This window comes from Typha latifolia, chromosome 3 (genome assembly GCF_019914945.1).
Source record: "Typha latifolia isolate L0001 chromosome 3, TyphaL0001v2, whole genome shotgun sequence".
Lineage (NCBI taxonomy): Eukaryota > Viridiplantae > Streptophyta > Magnoliopsida > Poales > Typhaceae > Typha > Typha latifolia.
The window spans coordinates 16,059,433-16,078,698 of record NC_133088.1 but is presented as its reverse complement, the minus strand read 5'-3'; the positions used below and the strand labels follow the sequence as shown (position 1 = coordinate 16,078,698).

Sequence of the window (19,266 nt, the reverse complement as noted above, 5' to 3'; positions counted from 1 at the left end):
GATCATTGATTTGTGGGGTATGTATATATATATATATATATAACATAACATAACATTAGTCATATGCTCAAATAATTGTGGTTAACTAGGAGTAGACCATGTGCTGCGGAGCTAGATTGTTTTCGTATTCGTTTCGATAATTTGACAAAATAGTACTTAGGCTTTTGCACCATAATTAACTAAGTGCTGCTGCACATGAAGGTCAGCCTTTAAGCTTAAGTAGGGTCCTTATATACTTTGTGTTATGTCCTATTATTTGGGTTTTAATTAGCAAAAGTGTGATCTAATGGCCCTAAAGTTTGGTAGCAGAGTAGCAGTTCATGAGTGCACAGCGTTCATGGGTTAATTAGATATTAAATTTGCATGATGTGCAAATTTATTACTCGTAGCAAGTTTAATCCTGATCAAAAGTCGTGACATAATTGTGCACGTGCACTACTATTTTTGAGGGCACGTTATTGTTTAACTTCTATAGTTCTTCTCATTTTAATCTATACTCTTATATTCTAAACTTAAGTATATAATTCTTCTTCTGTGTGGTTCACACCAAATTGTAATCGTTAAATTATTTAAATTTAATATATAAATAGTGTAAGTAAAAATCGGTTACAAATACTCATCAGCAATGAAACACAAGCATGCGAGCCTGATCAAAACTGCCTCCTTTTTGGGCCATGACATCAAAGGTGCAAAAAGTAACCCTTAAATTATGTTTGGCTAACTACATGTACAACTAGAAAAGGAGAGAGAGATAAGTGGGTTTTGAGAAGCGTGAGAGCTGAGAAGACCAGCAGCATGATGACCATTAGTCATGTAATGGTCTCCCCCCTCATGGGCACATCCACGTGGGACATGAAGGATGATGGAGAAGAAAGCAAGCAAACGCTGACATGAACTAATTTGTTGAGTCCAACTGTTACTTTGGAAAAGAAAAGAAAAAAAGAAAAGAAAAGAGAGGCAATGACTCATGAGTCATGACGCCTTCCCCTGTCATGCCATTTATATGTATGTATCATCGGATGTGAGCTTTATTTTCCCTATTCCTAAGTCCTCGAGCCCATTGCACTGTACATCCATTAACCCTTTATAGTCTTCTTATTTTTGAATAGGTTTTATATAGTAGACTTGACAAAGAAGTACGATTTGATGAGCACGAAAAACGAAGGCACACTTGGTTGGGTTTTAGGAACGACCAAGCCCAACAAGGAAATGAGATTGAAGTGGTTTCGGCCCAGATAGCAAGAAAACCGGACTCTAACAAGTAAGTAGCCATTTAGATTTAGTAGTTACTGGTTTGGCGGCTGGGCTTTCCCAAATGTATCCGAACTCACAGTTGGTGTTAATGAATGGTACAGCAGTATCCAAGTGGTGAATTCTGTATCGGAAATAGCCCTACACTACAAGACAATACACAGGGTGGTGGTCCTCTTCGGGTCAAGAGCTTCAAACTTTAAGATCGTAGATCTAACTGCGATTCTTGCTCTGCAGATGAACGAGACGCAAGCTATGAATTCAGTTCTAGTGTCAACTGCGTTCAGATTCGTTTTGGATACATTGACCTCGCTTCTTCGCGAGGAGTATCAATTGCTATCGGGATTCGAGGATGAGCTGGAGAAGTTGCAGAGTACTCTTTCGACGATCGAAAGCGTGCTAGAGGACGCCGAGGCGCGACAATGGAAGGAGAAAGCAATAAGGGACTGGTTAGAAAAGCTTAAAGATGTAGCCTGCCATGCTGAAGATGTAGTGGATGAGTTCAATTCAGAAGTCATACGGCGTAAAATGGAGGCTACATCTTGTTCAATGAGCAAGGTATGTGATTTCTTATCTTCTCGTAACCAGTTGAAGTTTAGATATGTCATGGCACACAAAATAAAGAAAGTTAGAGGGGCATTGGATTCAATTGCAGAGGAGAGGTCTAAATTCCATCTGGGTGCTAGAGTTGGTCCCTCAGGGAATTTGGGTCAACGTCAAACTCACTCCTTTGTTATTGAATCTGAAGTTATTGGAAGAGAGGATGACAAAAAAAAGCTTATTGAGATGTTGATAACAGATAATTGCAATGAGGTTTTCTCAGTTATTGCGATTGTTGGCATGGGTGGAATGGGGAAGACGACGCTTGCTAAGTTTATGTACGACGATGACAGGGTAAATGCTCATTTCGATCTTAAAGTGTGGATCTGTGTCTCTGATGATTTTGATTTGGCGAGGCTTATGAAATCTATTATCGAATTGGTTACCGAAAGTGAGTGCAGGATACTAGAATTGGACCATTTGCAACTTAAGATGCGAGAAGCACTAGCTCCAAGGAGATTTCTACTAGTGCTAGATGATGTATGGGATGAGAACCAGAGGAGGTGGGAGGAACTAAAGATGTTGCTCAAATGTGGAGCTCAAGGAAGCAGAGTTGTTGTGACAACTCGTAGCCTGAAGGTTTCATCAATCATGGGATCGTGGAAACTTTACCAATTGAATCCTTTGTCTGATGATCACTGCTGGTCTTTGTTCCGAGAATTTGCCTTCGATAAGGGGAGACACGATCAAGGTCACTTGGAAGAGATTGGCAAAGAAATTGTCAAGAAATGCGGCGGTGTGCCACTCGCTGCACAAGCACTTGGAAGTCTAATGCGCTTCAAACGTAATGAAGTTGACTGGAAGTTGGTATTGGAAAGTGAAATATGGAAGCTCTCAGATGATGAACTCGGGATTATACCTGCACTTAGATTGAGCTATGCTCACCTCTCCATGCAATCAAAGCAATGCTTTGCATTTTGTTCCATATTTCCTAGGGGTCATGAAATAGAGAAGGAGAGCCTAATCCAGCTATGGATGGCTAATGGCTTCATCACCTCAAATGGTGGAGTAGAGTCGGAGCGAAACGGCCATGAAGTTTTCGATGATCTAATGTGCAGATCATTCTTTTCTGAAGGAAAGAAGGGCACTGATGGCCAAGTAATGAATTGCAAGATGCATGATCTAATGCATGATCTTGCTCGATCTGTTGCAGGAAACAGTTGCTTCATAGTCACTTCAGATATCACAGAAAGCATTGATAAAAGAGTTCATCACGTATCAATTCGCGGTAGCTTGTCGTCAACCCTATTGAAGGCCTTGCAGAGAGCCAGTTCATTGCGCACGTTACTTCTATTACAGAATCATACAACTGAAGTCCATGTACTTAACAGCATCTTCTCAAAGTTGAAGTTCCTACGGGCGTTGGACATAAGCACCACTGATATCAAAAAGTTGCCAAAGAAGTTAGGCTACTTGAAGCATTTAAGATACCTAAATTTGTCTAAGACTTCAATCCAAACTTTGCCCAAATCCATAGGCTATCTCCAAAATCTGCAAGTGCTAAAGTTCAGATCAAGTAAGCTGAGAGAATTACCGCAAAGTTTGAGGAACTTGCAGAGACTCAGGCATCTTGATATCAGGGGATGTGCATCTCTGACTCACATGCCCATTGGATTGGGAAAACTTACTTGTCTCCAAACATTAACAGACTTTGTCATAGGAAAAGAGCATGGCTGTGTCTTAGGAGAACTGAAAGAGTTGAATCTCTATGGTGAGCTATTTATCTGGAACCTTGAGAATGTGAAAAGAACATCTAGCACTAGACAAGCAATCTTGGCTGACAAAGAGCACCTTCATACATTGAGACTAACATGGAAAGGAATTACCACTTCTACCGCAAATGATGAAATCGAAGAACTGCTCGAGGATCTTCATCCTCACGCCAGTTTGAGGCGGCTGCATGTTGACAACTTTGGTGGTCTCAGATTTCCAACATGGTTAGCAAATTCACCACCACCAAACCTTGTTGAGATTAAGCTAGTGAGCTGCAGAAGTTGTCAGTATCTTCCCTCATTTGGAAGCATCCAGACTCTTAAGGATCTCCAAGTAATTGGAATGGAAGGGTTGAGACACATCAACAGAGAGTTTTATGGCACAGGAGTTGTGAAAGGCTTCCCCTCCTTGCAAAAGCTCTCCTTCTACAATATGCGAAACCTAGTGGAATGGTCAGGCCTGGAAGGATGTAATCTATTTCCATGCTTGGACACATTAACAATTGAAATGTGTCCTAGTTTGACATCAATTCCATATCTTCCAAGCATTCAGCATTTACAGATCTTCAGCAGCAACGCAGCAATACTATTGTCATTAGCAAATCTAACAACCCTCTCATCTCTTCTCCTAGGAAAAATACCACGTTTGACATCTTTACCAGAAGGGTCAATTCGAAGCTTTTCTTCTTTGAAAAAGTTGAACATCACCGACTGCATTGAGCTGCAGTGTTTACCATTAGATGATATGCAGAATCTCAAAGATCTTCAATACATAGATATAGTTGGTTGTAAGGACTTAACTTCTTTTTCTTTAAATACAGATGAACTTACCTCTCTTCAATGTTTGAATCTCCGCTATTGCAACAGCTTGGTCTCGTTGCCGACGAGGTTAACCAACCTGAGCTCTCTTAGATCTTTGAAGATACTCGGATGCCGTAATGTAACATCATGGTCAAAAACAGCAATCGAAGGCTTGAGTTTGTTGCATGAGTTCAAGATAGAGGTTTGTCATGACAGATCAGATTTGTCAGGATGGCTTCGACATCTCACCACCCTACAGACATTAATTCTTCACGGTGGGCACTCACTACGTCCTGTATCAGATGAGTTGTTTGCAGGGAACTACTTGAGAATTTGCTGCTGTGCTGAATTGGTCTCCTTGATGGAGGGACTAGAAAATGCTATCTTGCTAGAAGATATAACAATCGATAACTTTTTGGGCCTAGTAGCCTTGCCAGAGTCACTGGGAGATATCAAGTCGCTACGGTTTCTGTCAATACGCAACTGCCATGAATTAGCTTCGCTGCCAAGGAGCATACAAGGCCTCAGTGTGCTGCAAGGTTTGTGGATCCAAGGATGTCCTCAGTTGGAAAGAAGGTGCCAAAGAGATGCTGGTGAGGACTGGGAACTTATATCACGTGTTGGAACAATCGGAATTGGATCTGCTAATCTTTTGAGAGATGAATGAAGCGAAGACGATCGTGACTATTTGGTTCAGAGAAAATTATGTATCAGTAATCTGTTTCCAGATTGTGTGAGGTCATGGTAAAAGTTATCAAAATAACATGTCAGTGTACAAGCTAAATTATATGAGTACTTCAATAATTTCCATTAATCTTTGTCAGGATGCGCACCATAATGGAGAGATCAAACATCTCTGATTTCAAATCCCTCTACTTATTATCATTGCGAAGAAGTGCAGAATTTATTTCTCTTTTCTTTTCAAACATATGAAAAGAAAAGCAAAGGCAACGGAAAGAAAGACATGAGCAAGAGGTAGATGAACTAGCTGTGGTAGGATGCTACTCAAGTCCATGCATCTTCCTCATCATGCTCACAAACTCATAAACCTTAACTGGGTCTGGAAGTACCTTAGAAACAGACTCCCTTTCCATGCATCTGTTAATCCAAGCAGCCAATTTGGGGCATTCAGCGTCTACCTTGAAGCCTCCACATTGCTCGTAAGCGGGAAACCAAGAGGTCATGGGGATGATCACAATGTCCAGGAAACCAAAACTGTCACCATTGAAGAAGTTTCTCTCTCCTAGAAATCCCTCCAACTGCTTCAGAATCTCAATGAACTCTATCTTCGCTGTCTCCAAGGCCTCTCCTTTGGTCATCCATGTACTTCGGCCCCCTTCGAATAGCTGTATCATTCAAATAAAATTCGTCACGACAAAAATACGGGAACATATTAGTTTTAACAAAAGAGAATAAAACAACGACCTTCTTGTCTACGAAATCTGCCCAGAATCTGATCACAGATCGCTCGTAGGGGCATTTCGGGAGCAATGCCGGTGATAGCCACTTCTCTTCAATGTAGTTCATGATGATGAGAGACTCGCAAATTGGCTTGTTGTCATGCAGCAAGACGGGAACCTTCTTATGTATCGGATTTGAGCGGAGAAGTAGCTCACTCTTGTTGCCTAGCAAGTCTTCGTGCATTACCTCAAACTCGATATTTTTCTCCAATAGTGCAATCTTTACCCTCATGGAGAATGGACTCACCCAGAAGTCCAAGAGCACAACTTTGTCTGCAGACATCATCTATTGTTGCTCTCCTTCTTTGCTGGTAAGCGCACATAAGGATGGTTCTGCTTAATATGCGGAGAAGGATCATTAAATACACGTAAAGCCAATTGATTGACGATACTGCAGAGTGCGTTAAGCCGTTAAATTCTAGGCAATTATCTTTTTCTCCTCGTTACTTCATGCTTGTCTCTTTTCGTGGTGTTTGATATGCTTTGATGCTGACGAATAACCCAATAATCCATCACCAGTGGATTGTCCGTCAATCTAAGATAAGATAAACAAGACAATCAAAGTCGCAAAAAAGCGAATTATATCTCAGTTTCATTTCTTGACTTACGTGTTATTTCGATTGGTACTATAAATCCAAGTATACAACTTCCAACTTCCAGATGCCAATGGATCACCTAAATACCCAATTTGAGAGCAGTCATGCCTATGCCCCAGAGTCCAGGCAAAATTGGGATTATGGAAGTGACCCGCAATTCTTACATCAATAACACGAATCAAATATCATAACTAATTCAAATTACCCGACAAAGCAACAAAGGAAACAAGAAATGAAAATTTGACTTCACATTTTTATTTAGATCAATAAAATAAAGATGCAACTGTTTTATTTGTTCTTGTCTGCTCTCTCTGTTACAACGGAAAAGAAACTGGTACAAATTAGTGAATTACTAAGAACAAAGTTGAAAAAATAGTTCTATGCGGGACCCACCAACTGCTGCCTCATGACGAGTTTGGCCACAAGAGAATAGCTTATGCAGTTTGATCATCGATAGTAGAGAGTCCTTGTCCTACTGAATAATAATAATCAGAAAGGATTAATATGATGAAGAGACGCAGGCCTTCCATTGAAGTTAACCAAGTGACCACTTAGTAGAAACTTATTCAGTTGCCCCTTTAGAAGGTTTTGATCTCACTTTCCACCTCTCAAAATCGCCAATACTTATCATGAAAGAACTTGCATTGTGATGTCCACCACCACCATATTTCTGTATACAAAATGAAACAACATGATTTTCCTAACAAAAATAGAGATGATGTGCCTTATACAAAGTTGAAAACAGGTATGAGAATGACCTGTGAGATGGATGTTGTGTCTTCTAAATCGACACTCCTAAGGCTTACTTTTAACATCTGCTCATTGTTAAGCTCGGGAACTTTATAGACCACTGCACCAATTCCCCTGAAAATTGGAGCAGCAGAAGTGATAACAACGATGTAATAGAGCACAGTGCATGATATGAATACTAAAGTTTCCATGATCACAATAAATCTTTAAAGGAATTCAAGGGACTACGTACCAACTATATAACAAGTAATTAAGGACAAGGTAAAAATGCTCTACTTCTCTATAATCTCTATGTAAAAGAATAATGCTCAGAGAGGACTGATCAGATTGAAGATAAGGAAAGAAAGAGTAAGAAGTTGACCTCAATTGTAGATTCCGGCTCTTATTAGCTAGTTGGTGACCAAGCTCACTTCTCAGATTCGAAATAGAATCAGCATCAACAGCCTAAACATAATACAAATCATAAGGAGAAATTATAATTTTATACCAATGACATTGTTAACTTATCAACTACTCTAAAAACTTAAACTGTTAGAGAACGATAATTTATATTTAATGCTACTTCTCATTTCAGAGAAGAGATAGATAGACCTAAAAAGTAGACTTAATTTAAATGAATGGAGGTTTTTATATCTTTTTTAAATGAAAGAGCCCGACAAAATTTGAACTCAGGTCTTCTGCTCTAGTACCCTGCTAACTCACCAACTACATAAAAGCCTAAGATATTAGATAATGGTGATATTATATTTTATATTTAATAGGTATTGAGATATCCTAATTACTATTTGCTACATCAGAAGATGCCAACAAAATACAGCTCTTGAATATTTTTCTATACCACCATTATAATATCTGTAGCATATCAAGATGCTAAAGTGACAAACCTTACTTTTAAGCACTTGAAATCATTCTTCTGAACATGAACAACAGATAATTTCCTAAAGCGTAAAACAAAAGTTGGTCTTAATAAAGTCTAGTTTGAAAATAAAAAGTTATGACAGATTAGAAAACAAATAAAACTTATTGCAACAGGAGATTGTTTTAGAACTTGAGCCAAAATGCTGCTGGTGAAAGAAGAAAGCAGATGATAATTGACACGTTCCAAGAAAGAAACATATCACATAGAGCCTCCAAACAATGTTGATGCGAACTCAAGGAAAACATAAAGCTCATAGAAGCAATGAACAGAAAAGCCTTTAAGAAAAAAATAATGAAAGAGAGTAGGACAATAATGTCTTACCAAGCAGTGTCCAAATTGTGCAGAACCTAGTTCAATCTCGTAGGACTGCTGTAGAGCTTCATCTATTAATCGTTGCTTATGCGCTAGTGTCTCTTTACCATGAGAAATGACCTGCTCGGGATCCAATGCTAGTAGCTGCACTACTCCAAACTCTTTAGAAGTGAGAGCATGGTAATAATTTTAGAAATGATAGCACTACAAAACAAGTTAGCAGAAGCAGTATAGACGAAAACTGATGCATTTCTTGGGTCATACTCACTGCATCTAAAATGCGAACTACAAGTACAGTTTCCTACCTAATTTAGCAGAAGCAGTATAGACGGATATCGATGCATTTCATGGGTCATATACTCACTGCATCTAAAAAGCGAACTACAAGTACAGTTTCTTACCTGATGAAATAGCATTGAATTTACATTAACATTATATTCTATCTCCATATCTTTCAGGCCACTGCTGAAGGCCTTGCTATGCGGAAGTGCCCATCTCCAAAGATCACCATCTTCGATAAACTTGAAAAGATTATTCACCCTTTCAAGCTTGCTGTCCGGAAGAAACTTTACTTCAGATGCAGAACTACTGGCGACTACATGACTTTCAGAAGCATTAGCTCTTTCCAAGAGCTTCTGCCTGAAGAAGCCAAATGCAATTGTGGCACCACTCCTCTTCATATCTATAATCTTGGTCACATTCTTTCCAATCACAGCATTCCCACATAAAGTTTCTAATGCAGTCTTGTGATGATCTAAAATAGTCACACTGAAAAGAAGAAAAAAAAGGGTAAACAGAAGACAAACTTTCTGATCAAATTGCAACATGTACTGAGATGAGAACAATTTACATTTAAATACCTGTCAACTTTGGACGATAAGTCAGCAACAAAACCAGGGGGTCCCACAAAATCCAGGAGGTAGACAGCATCGATTTCGTCGAGTGGGAGGGAATCACTCCTGGAAGAAAACAAGTGACATGAACAATCTACATGAGCTTCACGCGTCCACTTTGATAAGAATCATCAGGTTAGGGTAAAAAAAATGGGTACTTGATGGGATCGTAAACGGTGTTGGGGAAGAAGAGAACGGGGAGTGACGCGGCGGAGAAGTAGAGGTGAGCCGCGAGCGCCGCAAAAGCTCCATCGGGGCACGGATAGTGGTAAAGAACCGCCGATTTCTTGAGAGCGCTCATGGGATAAGATGGGTTTAGATGAGAGGAAAAAGAAGAATAAGCACGGAAATTGATGGAAATTATGCGGTGCGGATTTCCACTAGTCCACAGCGATGGAATCTTGAGGGCATTGGAAGGCAAAGCCAAAAACTTCGCCAGCGGAGGAGCGCAAGAGGAATCAGGGAAGAGAGGAGTCGCCGCCGAACAACTTTTTAATGTCCAACAAGCAAATAGATTTGTTTGTAGGGAAAATTTCAGATTACACCCTATTAAGCAATTTTTGCGCTTCCGCTCATGTATTTTCGTTATTTACAAATCGAAATAAATTATATGCCTTTCTCTTCCACGTCATCGATCCGCGACTAAAGCAATGTAAACCATCTCAACCCTTGAAATCAATCCAACTGCCAGAAGAGTTCCTACCGCGGATCCAGCCTGCTCTTTCTGTCAATCTATATAAATCCCTCCAGGTTCCCCATTCCTCTCAAATCTCGTTATTATTTCTCCCAAATTTCCCAATTCCACCTTAGCGATGTCGGGGCGAGGCAAGGGAGGCAAGGGTTTGGGAAAGGGCGGGGCTAAGCGCCACCGCAAGGTGCTCCGCGACAACATTCAGGGGATCACGAAGCCGGCGATTCGGCGGCTGGCGAGGAGGGGAGGGGTGAAGCGCATCAGCGGACTCATCTATGAGGAGACCCGTGGCGTGCTCAAGATCTTCCTCGAGAACGTGATCCGCGACGCCGTCACGTACACTGAGCACGCCCGCCGGAAGACCGTCACCGCCATGGACGTCGTCTACGCGCTCAAGCGCCAGGGCCGGACCCTCTATGGATTCGGGGGTTGATTGACTTGTCGTTTGTAAAATCCAATGCACTAGTCTACCTTGGTTTAGGGGGTGTAGAGTTTGTTGTTATGTTCTGATTTTGAAGAACAAAAGTTGGTCTTAATCTGGTGATTGGTTCAAATATGAAGGGAAATTTGGGTATCATTGGTTGCACGTTAGCTTTGTTTTGCAACTCATGTTAAACTTTTTTCATTTTGTGATGGTTTGTGATGATTGGAGAATGTATGCTTCCAACCTTAGGTTTCAATTCTTGTACCATAGAGAATAAACTTGCTAGTCCAGAAGATGCCTCTTTGCAGTAGCAATCAGTCCTTTTTTAAGTCCACATGATCAAACTAAAGCAATCAAGATAAGCAACCAACACAAGAAAGGAGTACATCGCATACAAATTTTCCAACCACAGTTTTCTCGACAAATAAATTGCTGTATGATAAAAGATTGTAGGACTTAGACATGCAAAAAGATGCTCTCCACCCACATTAGGCGGATATTTACCTCTTATCTGGAAATGATTCGCTACTTCCCTGAATGAATATACATAACATTGATACATGACAATACAACCAAAAATAAATTAATAAAAATGAGCTTTCTGCACTCTTTAGAAAGGAAACTGCTTGCCGGAGAAGGTTTTGCCGAATGACCAGTCCTTTGGGGCGACATTATACGAGGTCAGTGTGACGCCGTCGCTCGATGTGAGCTCAAAAGAGAGGGCCTGCCCGTTGAGGTCAGTGCTTATGTGCCAGTTTTGGCCCCAGTTGCGGCCCATGGGGAGCCAACCGGTGTTACTGCCCTTTATCTTCACCGCCGTCACGTCTCCGGCCCCTGCCACATTGCTGATGAGCACCGTTACGAAGAAGCCCCGTCCATCTATAGTAAACCTAACGCCGCCTTCCCGTACGCACTTGACTCTGCATGGACAAAAGTTCCTAGATTCAATTTACAATCATGTATCCACTGCCCACAGTAACAATTAGAGCACTTGCTCATACTGAAGTGTGTATCCATGAAGATCCATAAATATCAAATTCAGAACTGTAGCTCTATGTCAAGATAAGAAGCCCGCTTGCCAAAATAGTTGTGTTAAAGTATATGTGTGTGTGTGTGTGTGGTGTAAACTCTCCTGACAATTAGTTACTGAGATACTTCATACATGTGACTCTTAGCCGTATGCGTCAGTCCAATTCGTGACATTAATTTATGGTAAAAATGCATGTAGTAATGACCAAATATATACATGTGATTCTGGAAAGGGCAAGATGTGCAGAGGCTTTTACCCCACCACCTTCCTCAAATTTGGCTACATTACTAGTAGAAATAAGTAGTAGGTGAAGTAGAGCCGAGATCAGGTAAAGGAAATGGAGTGAGAGACCGATATAAGCCCAGTATATCGCACAAGATACGACATTGGCAACGAGGGAGCCACCCCCTCACCATCGTCTCAATAGTGTGAGAGATTATAGAATGTGTGTATAATGCCTAACAAACGTTTGTCTCGATCTCTTGATGACAAAGGCCTCGCATTAATTCAAACATCTGATAGATGCTCTTCGCCCAGCCCCATACATCCTAATTGGAAAGCAACCCATGATGGTCCAGAATCTAGCAGGACAAACTCTCACCGCCATTATAGGACCCTACTTTCTTCTCCTTTCTTTTCTCAGCCAGGTTTTGGAAATCCACAATGGCATTTTGACAACAAATTTTTGAACGTTTCTTCCGATCTAGATGTAAAAGCTAGACCTTTAATTCAAAACCCTATCTTTAAACCAGATCTAAGGGAGATAGAAGTCTTACCTTCGGTACTGGATGGGCATGACGCCGGCCTTCCAGATCGCGATCTTCTCGAAGGCCTGGATCGGCATCAAGAAATGATGATTCGGGGGGTTGCAGACCCCGCCAGCGTCGGACGGCAGCCCGTAGTTCGGGGCGCAGAAGTTGGTGGCCGTAACGAGGATCGATGTGCCGGGGAGGCAGTACTTGAGCTCCTCCACGCACCGCACCTCGTAGCATCCGCCGCACGCCGCTCCCTTCTCGAACAGCGACTCGCTCAGCCCCGCCGTCGCCATGCCGTACCCATTCCGGCCCAGATCGCCGAACCCACAAGCTCCTCCTGCTCGAGATTTGAGGAAGAAGTATTAAGAGTATGATCGAGAAGATGGTTATGGGGGTCTGAGGAGCTTTACCGATGGAGTCCTCGGGGTCGGCGGCGTAGTAGGAGGCATGGGCGGATCGCCACTCGGTGAGGGCGGAGGACCCGGAGGAAGATGGTCGCTGATGTGCTTCTACGGCTGTCGAGACGAGGAGGAGGAGGAGGAGGAGGAGGGAGACGGCGATATTTGATGGCGGTTGTGGCGGCATCGTCTCCTCTTCTTTTGTTTGGGGGCGGCGTTTTGGTTCCGACTAGTGTTTGTTAGATTGCTTGAGTGAAGCGAGCAAGAGAGTGGAGAAAGGAGTGAAGAGAGGCAGTGGAAACTTTTGGGGCCTTCTGCTTCTGGGGTCTTCCTATTTTCCTTGAAACACGTCTATTTTAAAGCATCTGCTTCTTTTGTTGTCTTTGTTTTTGTTTTTGTTTTTTGTTCTGTTTCCAGTAAAACTTCATCATTTTTTATTATTATTTTTATTTGGAATGGAAAGTCTTCAAAATGCATCGCTATTTTTTCAAGTTGGGCCAGTCGAATGGGGACATAGTCATGGGCCTAAACCCAGGAACAAGTGGCCGAAGGCCCAGCCCATCATTAGTTTGGGCCAAAGTAATTGTTTTACCTGAGCCCAGTGCAGAAAAAGAGAAAAGGACTATTGATGCACACTCCTTTGCCAAATGTAATGCATAAGATACATTTAAGCCACGGGATTCATATGCACTTGCAAAAGTTGATCTTTCGGTTATATTGATTCCTGTGCTCTGATATTTAAAACCCAAAGATACCTTAAAAAGTGCATCAAAACTTGTAAGTTGAAATTAATCCGAAACCTATTCTATTTACCTCCCATGGCAAGTCACATGAGAACTTGTGGTTGCCGTTTCCAGACGCCAGCCGTGAAGGATCGATCCCAATACCACCGAAATTTACAACACGATGTACTTTCTTATGTATTCAGTCTCTCGTCCGGGCTATGGGCTACCTCTTTCTAGTCGTGTTACGTACGTACGAGATAAATTAATCAAATAACTACAAGAAACGAAGTATTAGTATTAGAGTATTAGTGATGCTACGTGTATTGGTACAGTAGGAGAAGGTGGAGGGAGAAGCATAAACTGGGAAAAGAGAAAGGCACCCAAAGATGGATTGATGAAAAGGAAAAGTAGGGGTGGACAAGTTGGCGATCGAAAGGAGGTAGAGGTGGGCTGGTGGTGGGGGGCCAGCCTAAGTGATCCCTGTACTGCCACATGGAGATTTTGTAGCACGTGTCAAAAGTCCGTTGGATAGTAAGGTCAGCTAGACGTTTCCAGCCGTAGTGCTCCGTTCTGCCGCGCCGAGTTTTTGGGCAAATCTCGTTTACTTATATCTTATATTAAAGAGTTTATTTATATCTTAACCTTCTAAAGTATCCCTTGTTTACTATCTTATTTCAAGGAAGAAAAGATAAGATTAATATTTTTTTCTTACTCCAGTTTAGTTAGTTAAGGCTAAAAGAACGACAATTTAATTAAATGAAAATAGACGATAGGGATTTAACTGCAATTAATTATTGACCTGTTCATCAATCCCGATGGGAATTGTCGGTGGTGGTGAGCACATGGGGAGGGAGCTCGTCGGCGATCCAACTCGTCGTCGGGAGTTGCGTGTGAACGTGGCGTCGATGCCTCAAAGCCGCCAGAATCCAGCGTAACCCAAGGCCTCGACCCTTTTACGATAAGAGCTGACTAGACATCTGGTTGTGGACCTACATGGCACCCAATGGGGGTTCGCCACGTTGGCTTCGCAGCCCTTTAGCGGCAAAAGACAAGAATAGAAGCTTGGGATATTTCTAGCCATTGATGTAAAGGAACACCCCCCCCTCCCCCCTAGAGCGAAAGCAAAAGCCAAAGCTAAGAGCTTCTTCTAAACGATGGCGAGAATCCATTCTCAATTGACACAAAAAAAGACTCCTTAGAGCTCATTATAAAGCCATAGAGAATGGCTGCCCTCCCTCCCCTTTCTCTCTCTCCCTCTTCCTCTTCCTCCTTTCTCCAATCCATTAGTTTGGCTTTCTCTCAGGATATATAATTTTGTACATTGGAGGATTAGAAGGTGGTAAATAGGGGGAAGAGAAAAATATGGCGCCTATGAGCCTGCCTCCTGGTTTCAGATTCCATCCCACAGATGAGGAGCTTGTGGCGTACTATCTCAACAGGAAGATTAATGGGCGTAAGATTGAGTTGGAAATCATCCCCGAGGTTGATCTTTACAAATGCGAGCCATGGGATTTGCCAGGTACTATCGAATTGTTTCCTTTGAGAGATCTCGTAGTTTAAATTACTGGAGCAACATGTTTACATATAGGATTACTAAATATTCGAAATATTCGAGCACTAAGCAAACAAACAATATTGACATTAAAATCCATGCCGAATATAAAGATCGATCGCATTGCTTGAGGAGAATCCGTTCTAGGTTGCAATCCTTGGTTGGTTTCTAAGGCAAGTATAATTTTGTATAGAATATATGATAAAGTAATGGTTTCTAAGGTTCTGCTATAGAAGGAATTTCCAAGACTCGACTTCGCTTCGGTGACACTTTATCCATCCTAGCTAGAGTCCCATTTTATACTGAATTTAATGCAAAATTCAGCTACAGTTAAGCTATATGGCAATCCCTCTACTAAAGAGTAGGTGATATAATATAAGTAGGATCCTCTCTATTCTCTCTATCCTCTCATGCTTTTTTGCTTTACTGCCTACTTCTTTGTTCTGCTATCACCTTCAACTGGAATCTCCTTGTCGCTTTTAAAACTCGAAGCTCGTTAAGTACGTAGGCCAAAACGTGACCAGAGTTTCCAAGACAGGAAATACAAATGGAGATCGACCCAAGTCAAGAAAGTTGCAAAAGAAAAGGTGCATGGTCTCCAAGACTCCTCAAAGAGAAAGAGAGTTACTACATAGTTAATGTGGTCCTCCACTCCTTTTCCCATGCATTATTCTAAAGCATATCTAGGGTTTAGTGTGGCATGAATTTATATTTTGTCTCCATTAATCATCAAAAGTAGCAACTTCTTATGGAACTTTAATTTCTCTTTATTTGAATTTCTCAAAGAGCTAGATGGGGGCTATATATGCATGCGATATTAGTGATACTAATGAATTTGCCAACTTAATCTGAATTGTACCAGAGAAATCCTTTTTACCTAGCAAGGATCTTGAGTGGTACTTCTTTAGCCCTAGAGATCGTAAGTATCCGAACGGCTCGAGGACGAACCGGGCAACGCAGGCCGGCTACTGGAAGGCGACCGGGAAGGACCGGAAGGTGAACTCCCAGCGGCGGGCGGTCGGCACGAAGAAAACCCTGGTCTATTATCGCGGCCGAGCACCTCATGGATCTCGAACCGATTGGGTCATGCACGAATACCGCCTCGACGAGAAGGAATGCGAGATCGCCACCGGTTTACAGGTGCAGTTAGCTTATAAACCTGTACATTCTAGTTCCTTCCAATGGTTTGAACATTTCATGTAATATTTGATTGCATCACCTTTAATGCGTTTATATATGTATGCACTAGGATGCATATGCTCTATGTCGTGTATTTAAGAAGAGTGCACCAGGACCTAAGATAATAGAGCATTATGGAGCTCCTTATGAGGAGCAATCTCAATGGATAAATAGTGATCGTTCGCCAACTTTGGAGATAACTTCGGATGGAAGAGGAGATCAGGAGTTGGAGAGCTGTGGCTTCTCCTTCATCCCGGAGACTTGCTCGTCGGAGATGACGCGGGGAGCGTCGCAGAGTTCGCCGGCAGTGGATGGCAACAAGTGGATGCAGTTCTTGACGGAAGAAGCGTTTAACGCTACAACCTCCTTCTGTGATCCTACTGGCTTCTCTTTCTTGCCATCAAAGGTATGTTATATTAATTATTGGAACACGTACCGCTTAAATCTTTGTTATATTTTGTTGCATATTCTATCTATTACATCGTAATTAAAGGCTGATGATGGTTATTATTCTATCTATGCTTTAGAATTAAACCTAATTACAAGCAAGAGGTAATATATTAATTGTCAATATATTCTAAAGCTTTATCAGTTTTAGCTCCAATAATAGATAATTAGTAACTTTATATGGATAGCAAATTTTGAGAATCCAAATTGACCATCTAAATAATGCAGGTCGATGTGGCATTGGAATGTGCGAGGCTTCAACACAGGCTCTCCTTGCCCCCCTTGGAAGTGGAGGACTTCCCGCAAGTCAATTTCAGCAACTCGAATTCCCTCCACACCGAATTTTTTCATCACGACAACAACAACAACATCAACAACAACAATAACAATAACGAAGTGGATATCTTGCAAGAGATCCTAAGCGTAGCATCTGCCTCTCAAGAGCTTATCAACAACTCCAACTACCCCGATCACATATGGCCTGGAAGTAGTAGCGCACACTTTACTGATCATGACTTCCAATCTCTACTGGAGCTCAACAAAAGCAACGCGTCAATGCAATTCTCTCACATGGATCCTTTGAGGTTGATAGAGATAAGTGATTTGGAAGAGGAGTTTAAGGAAGAGAAGAAGAGAGTGGAGAATCTGAGAGGGGTCAAGATGTTGTACAATGACATGGCTGAGGTAATATTAATTAATATATTTGCCTAAGTCAATAGATATTAAATCTCAATAAACTGGCTTATTTCAGATAAGATACTTAGATCTCTTTCTTTTGTCAACCAGATAATATTGGAAGGAGGGGAAAGCAGTGCAAAAGAAAGCATCACAAATTACCCTTTAGGAGAAACTGGTGACAGTACTAAAGGTACATATTCGAACTGCAAAATATTAATTTATGTCCCGACTCCTACATTTCTTTTTTATCGCTTCAAAAGTAAATATATACTTTGAGTTCGTTTTGGTTAACTCAAAGCTAGATTGCAGGAGAAGCCGATCGCCTGGCCAATTCAACTGACGTAGATTACGTCGACGGCGACCCCATCTTCTCGCAATCTCAACCTGATAACTTCGCTGCTGGTTTCTTCGATATTAATCCTCTCGGAGCTCACCAAGCTCATGATGATCACCGCTGTGATGCCTATGAAACCAATCCAAGTTTCGACGACTACGAGAAGGTTGATGTCAAGCAGGGCTTCTTTGTATCAAGAGGTGGTGTGGCCCAAACTTTCTTTCATCGAGTTGAGCTTCCCAAGAAGGTTAGCCTCCATTTGAATCCAATAGCAAGAGAAGGTTTGGTAATTGAGAGGCTTCGACTTCCAATACTTAGCAAGTTGAAGGCTCTCAGTGGAAATTATATATCTATGAAGCCATGCACGAGGAGTATGTTAGGCAATGCAACAGTGAACGGGATGATACAAATAGTTATGGTTATGTTAACCTCATGTGTATATCTTGGGGAGGTATCAGGAGAAGCCATTTCCAATGAAATGAAGCCTGAGAAGAAATCTAATAAGTGGATGGATGATGAGAAGAACGTCTGGTTCCCCAAAGTGAGAGGAAGAGGGATTTCCAGAATGCTTTTAAATTGGAAATGGGCCTTCTTAGTAGCTCCTTTGGCTCTTTATGCTTCAGGATTCAACCATTTCTAGCCTTTAATTTACTCTTAGTCTCATTCATCTACCATTAATTATGATTAGTTAATTTTACATTTTATTGAAGCTGTAATCATATTGTAATCATGGCAAAATGTATGTAAGTGCTGCTTTTCTTAACAGTTTAAGGAAACAGTTGGCTTAAGTAGAGAACGTTTTTCTTAAGTAGTATTATTTATTACCTTTTCTTAATCATAATTGTTTAATTCTTTCCCAGCTGGCAGCAAATAGGAATATAGTCGAGCCGAGCTCTGATCAAGTTTAATTCGAAATTAATTTCAAGCTTGAATTTAAAATTAAGTTTGAACTAATTTAATTTTAATTTGAGCTGATTTTTAGTACTACATATTTAAGCTTATTTAATTAAACCTAAATTGAGCCTTAATTAAGCTTGTATTGAATCAAATTGATTTGACAATGTATACAAATAATTTAAACTACGAAAACATAGATATTATGAAAACCTAAACTAATAAAAATATGATTAAATGTGCACTTGGACTAATATTTCCTTCAATTACAGTCATAAAATAGCTAAATATTAAATACAACCCTAGAGTAACAATATTATTAGTTTTCAAATCTTGATATAAAAGTTTATATTAATTATATATTATATAATCTTTAAATATCATAATCTTATTTTTTAGCTTTGTTTAGCTAAGTTGATCAAACAACTCATGATCAAGCTCGGTTGGATATTAATTTTGAGTCCGGTTCAATTTCTTAAGCTTGAATCAGTTCAATTTTCAGTCGGCTTGATCAAGCCTTTAGAGGTGATTAGATGGCCACGCTCACTCAAGTGGCCAAGTTTGACCTGAACTTGCCCAAAATGAACGAGCTAAGTCTGCCCAAGCCCGACTAGGCCCTAACCTGATTTAGTAATAGATGATACAAGTCAGACCTTTGCTTGCTCGACTAGCCCGCTCACAGCTCACTCGTTGAGACCATCCATGAGTAAGCTCGTGATTATTAGTATTTCCCTATTAAAAGTAATTAAAATATTTTGATAGTATAGTATTTATTACTAAAATATTTTGATACGCTCGACCCTAGCTTGAGATCCAATCCAATCCAATCCGACCAGATGATCATCTTAACGAGCCGCACTTGAGC

General features: G+C 41.0%; 6 protein-coding genes across 8 annotated transcripts; 3 read left to right on the top strand and 3 right to left on the bottom strand.

Annotated features, from left to right (window-relative positions):
- The first annotated feature begins 1,443 nt into the window (after positions 1-1,443).
- Positions 1,444-5,536, top strand: LOC140783230 (putative disease resistance protein RGA3). 2 transcript variants are annotated; one of them, XR_012108121.1, is made up of 2 exons: positions 1,444-5,102; positions 5,189-5,536. XR_012108121.1 is itself a non-coding variant. In XM_073130027.1 (1 exon), the coding sequence occupies exon 1, from the start codon at positions 1,489-1,491 to the stop codon at positions 5,029-5,031; it is 3,543 nt and encodes a 1,180-aa protein (XP_072986128.1). In that variant the 5' UTR covers positions 1,444-1,488; the 3' UTR covers positions 5,032-5,178. The 2 variants fall into 2 exon arrangements, 1 of the variants encoding a protein (XP_072986128.1); XM_073130027.1 differs by lacking the exon at positions 5,189-5,536 and having other exon boundaries at positions 1,444-5,178.
- On the bottom strand, positions 5,366-6,139 carry LOC140783231 (probable glutathione S-transferase parC). The gene is made up of 2 exons (XM_073130029.1): positions 5,790-6,139; positions 5,366-5,710 (listed from the first exon to the last, which is right to left on the bottom strand). The coding sequence occupies exons 1-2, from the start codon at positions 6,108-6,110 to the stop codon at positions 5,366-5,368; spliced, it is 666 nt and encodes a 221-aa protein (XP_072986130.1). The 5' UTR covers positions 6,111-6,139.
- A 514-nt stretch (positions 6,140-6,653) lies between these two features.
- LOC140784532 (uncharacterized) lies at positions 6,654-9,812 on the bottom strand. Its single transcript, XM_073132009.1, has 7 exons — positions 9,453-9,812; positions 9,262-9,360; positions 8,803-9,169; positions 8,411-8,545; positions 7,532-7,614; positions 7,179-7,284; positions 6,654-7,090 (listed from the first exon to the last, which is right to left on the bottom strand). The coding sequence occupies exons 1-7, from the start codon at positions 9,593-9,595 to the stop codon at positions 6,983-6,985; spliced, it is 1,041 nt and encodes a 346-aa protein (XP_072988110.1). The 5' UTR covers positions 9,596-9,812; the 3' UTR covers positions 6,654-6,982.
- A 174-nt stretch (positions 9,813-9,986) lies between these two features.
- On the top strand, positions 9,987-10,571 carry LOC140784534 (histone H4). The gene has a single exon (XM_073132011.1). It carries the CDS (start codon positions 10,107-10,109, stop codon positions 10,416-10,418), a length of 312 nt encoding a protein of 103 aa, XP_072988112.1. The 5' UTR covers positions 9,987-10,106; the 3' UTR covers positions 10,419-10,571.
- A 250-nt stretch (positions 10,572-10,821) lies between these two features.
- Positions 10,822-13,139, bottom strand: LOC140784533 (expansin-A10). Its single transcript, XM_073132010.1, has 3 exons — positions 12,605-13,139; positions 12,216-12,531; positions 10,822-11,329 (listed from the first exon to the last, which is right to left on the bottom strand). The coding sequence occupies exons 1-3, from the start codon at positions 12,777-12,779 to the stop codon at positions 11,020-11,022; spliced, it is 801 nt and encodes a 266-aa protein (XP_072988111.1). The 5' UTR covers positions 12,780-13,139; the 3' UTR covers positions 10,822-11,019.
- Positions 13,140-14,634: 1,495 nt separating this feature from the next.
- Positions 14,635-18,298, top strand: LOC140783220 (NAC domain-containing protein 54-like). Of its 2 annotated transcripts, none has more exons than XM_073130012.1 (6): positions 14,635-14,836; positions 15,732-16,009; positions 16,119-16,454; positions 16,724-17,179; positions 17,282-17,363; positions 17,483-18,298. In XM_073130012.1, exons 1-6 carry the CDS (start codon positions 14,680-14,682, stop codon positions 18,145-18,147), a joined length of 1,974 nt encoding a protein of 657 aa, XP_072986113.1. In that variant the 5' UTR covers positions 14,635-14,679; the 3' UTR covers positions 18,148-18,298. The 2 variants fall into 2 exon arrangements, with proteins under 2 accessions (XP_072986113.1, XP_072986114.1); XM_073130013.1 differs by having other exon boundaries at positions 17,476-17,635.
- The last annotated feature ends 968 nt before the right edge of the window (positions 18,299-19,266 follow it).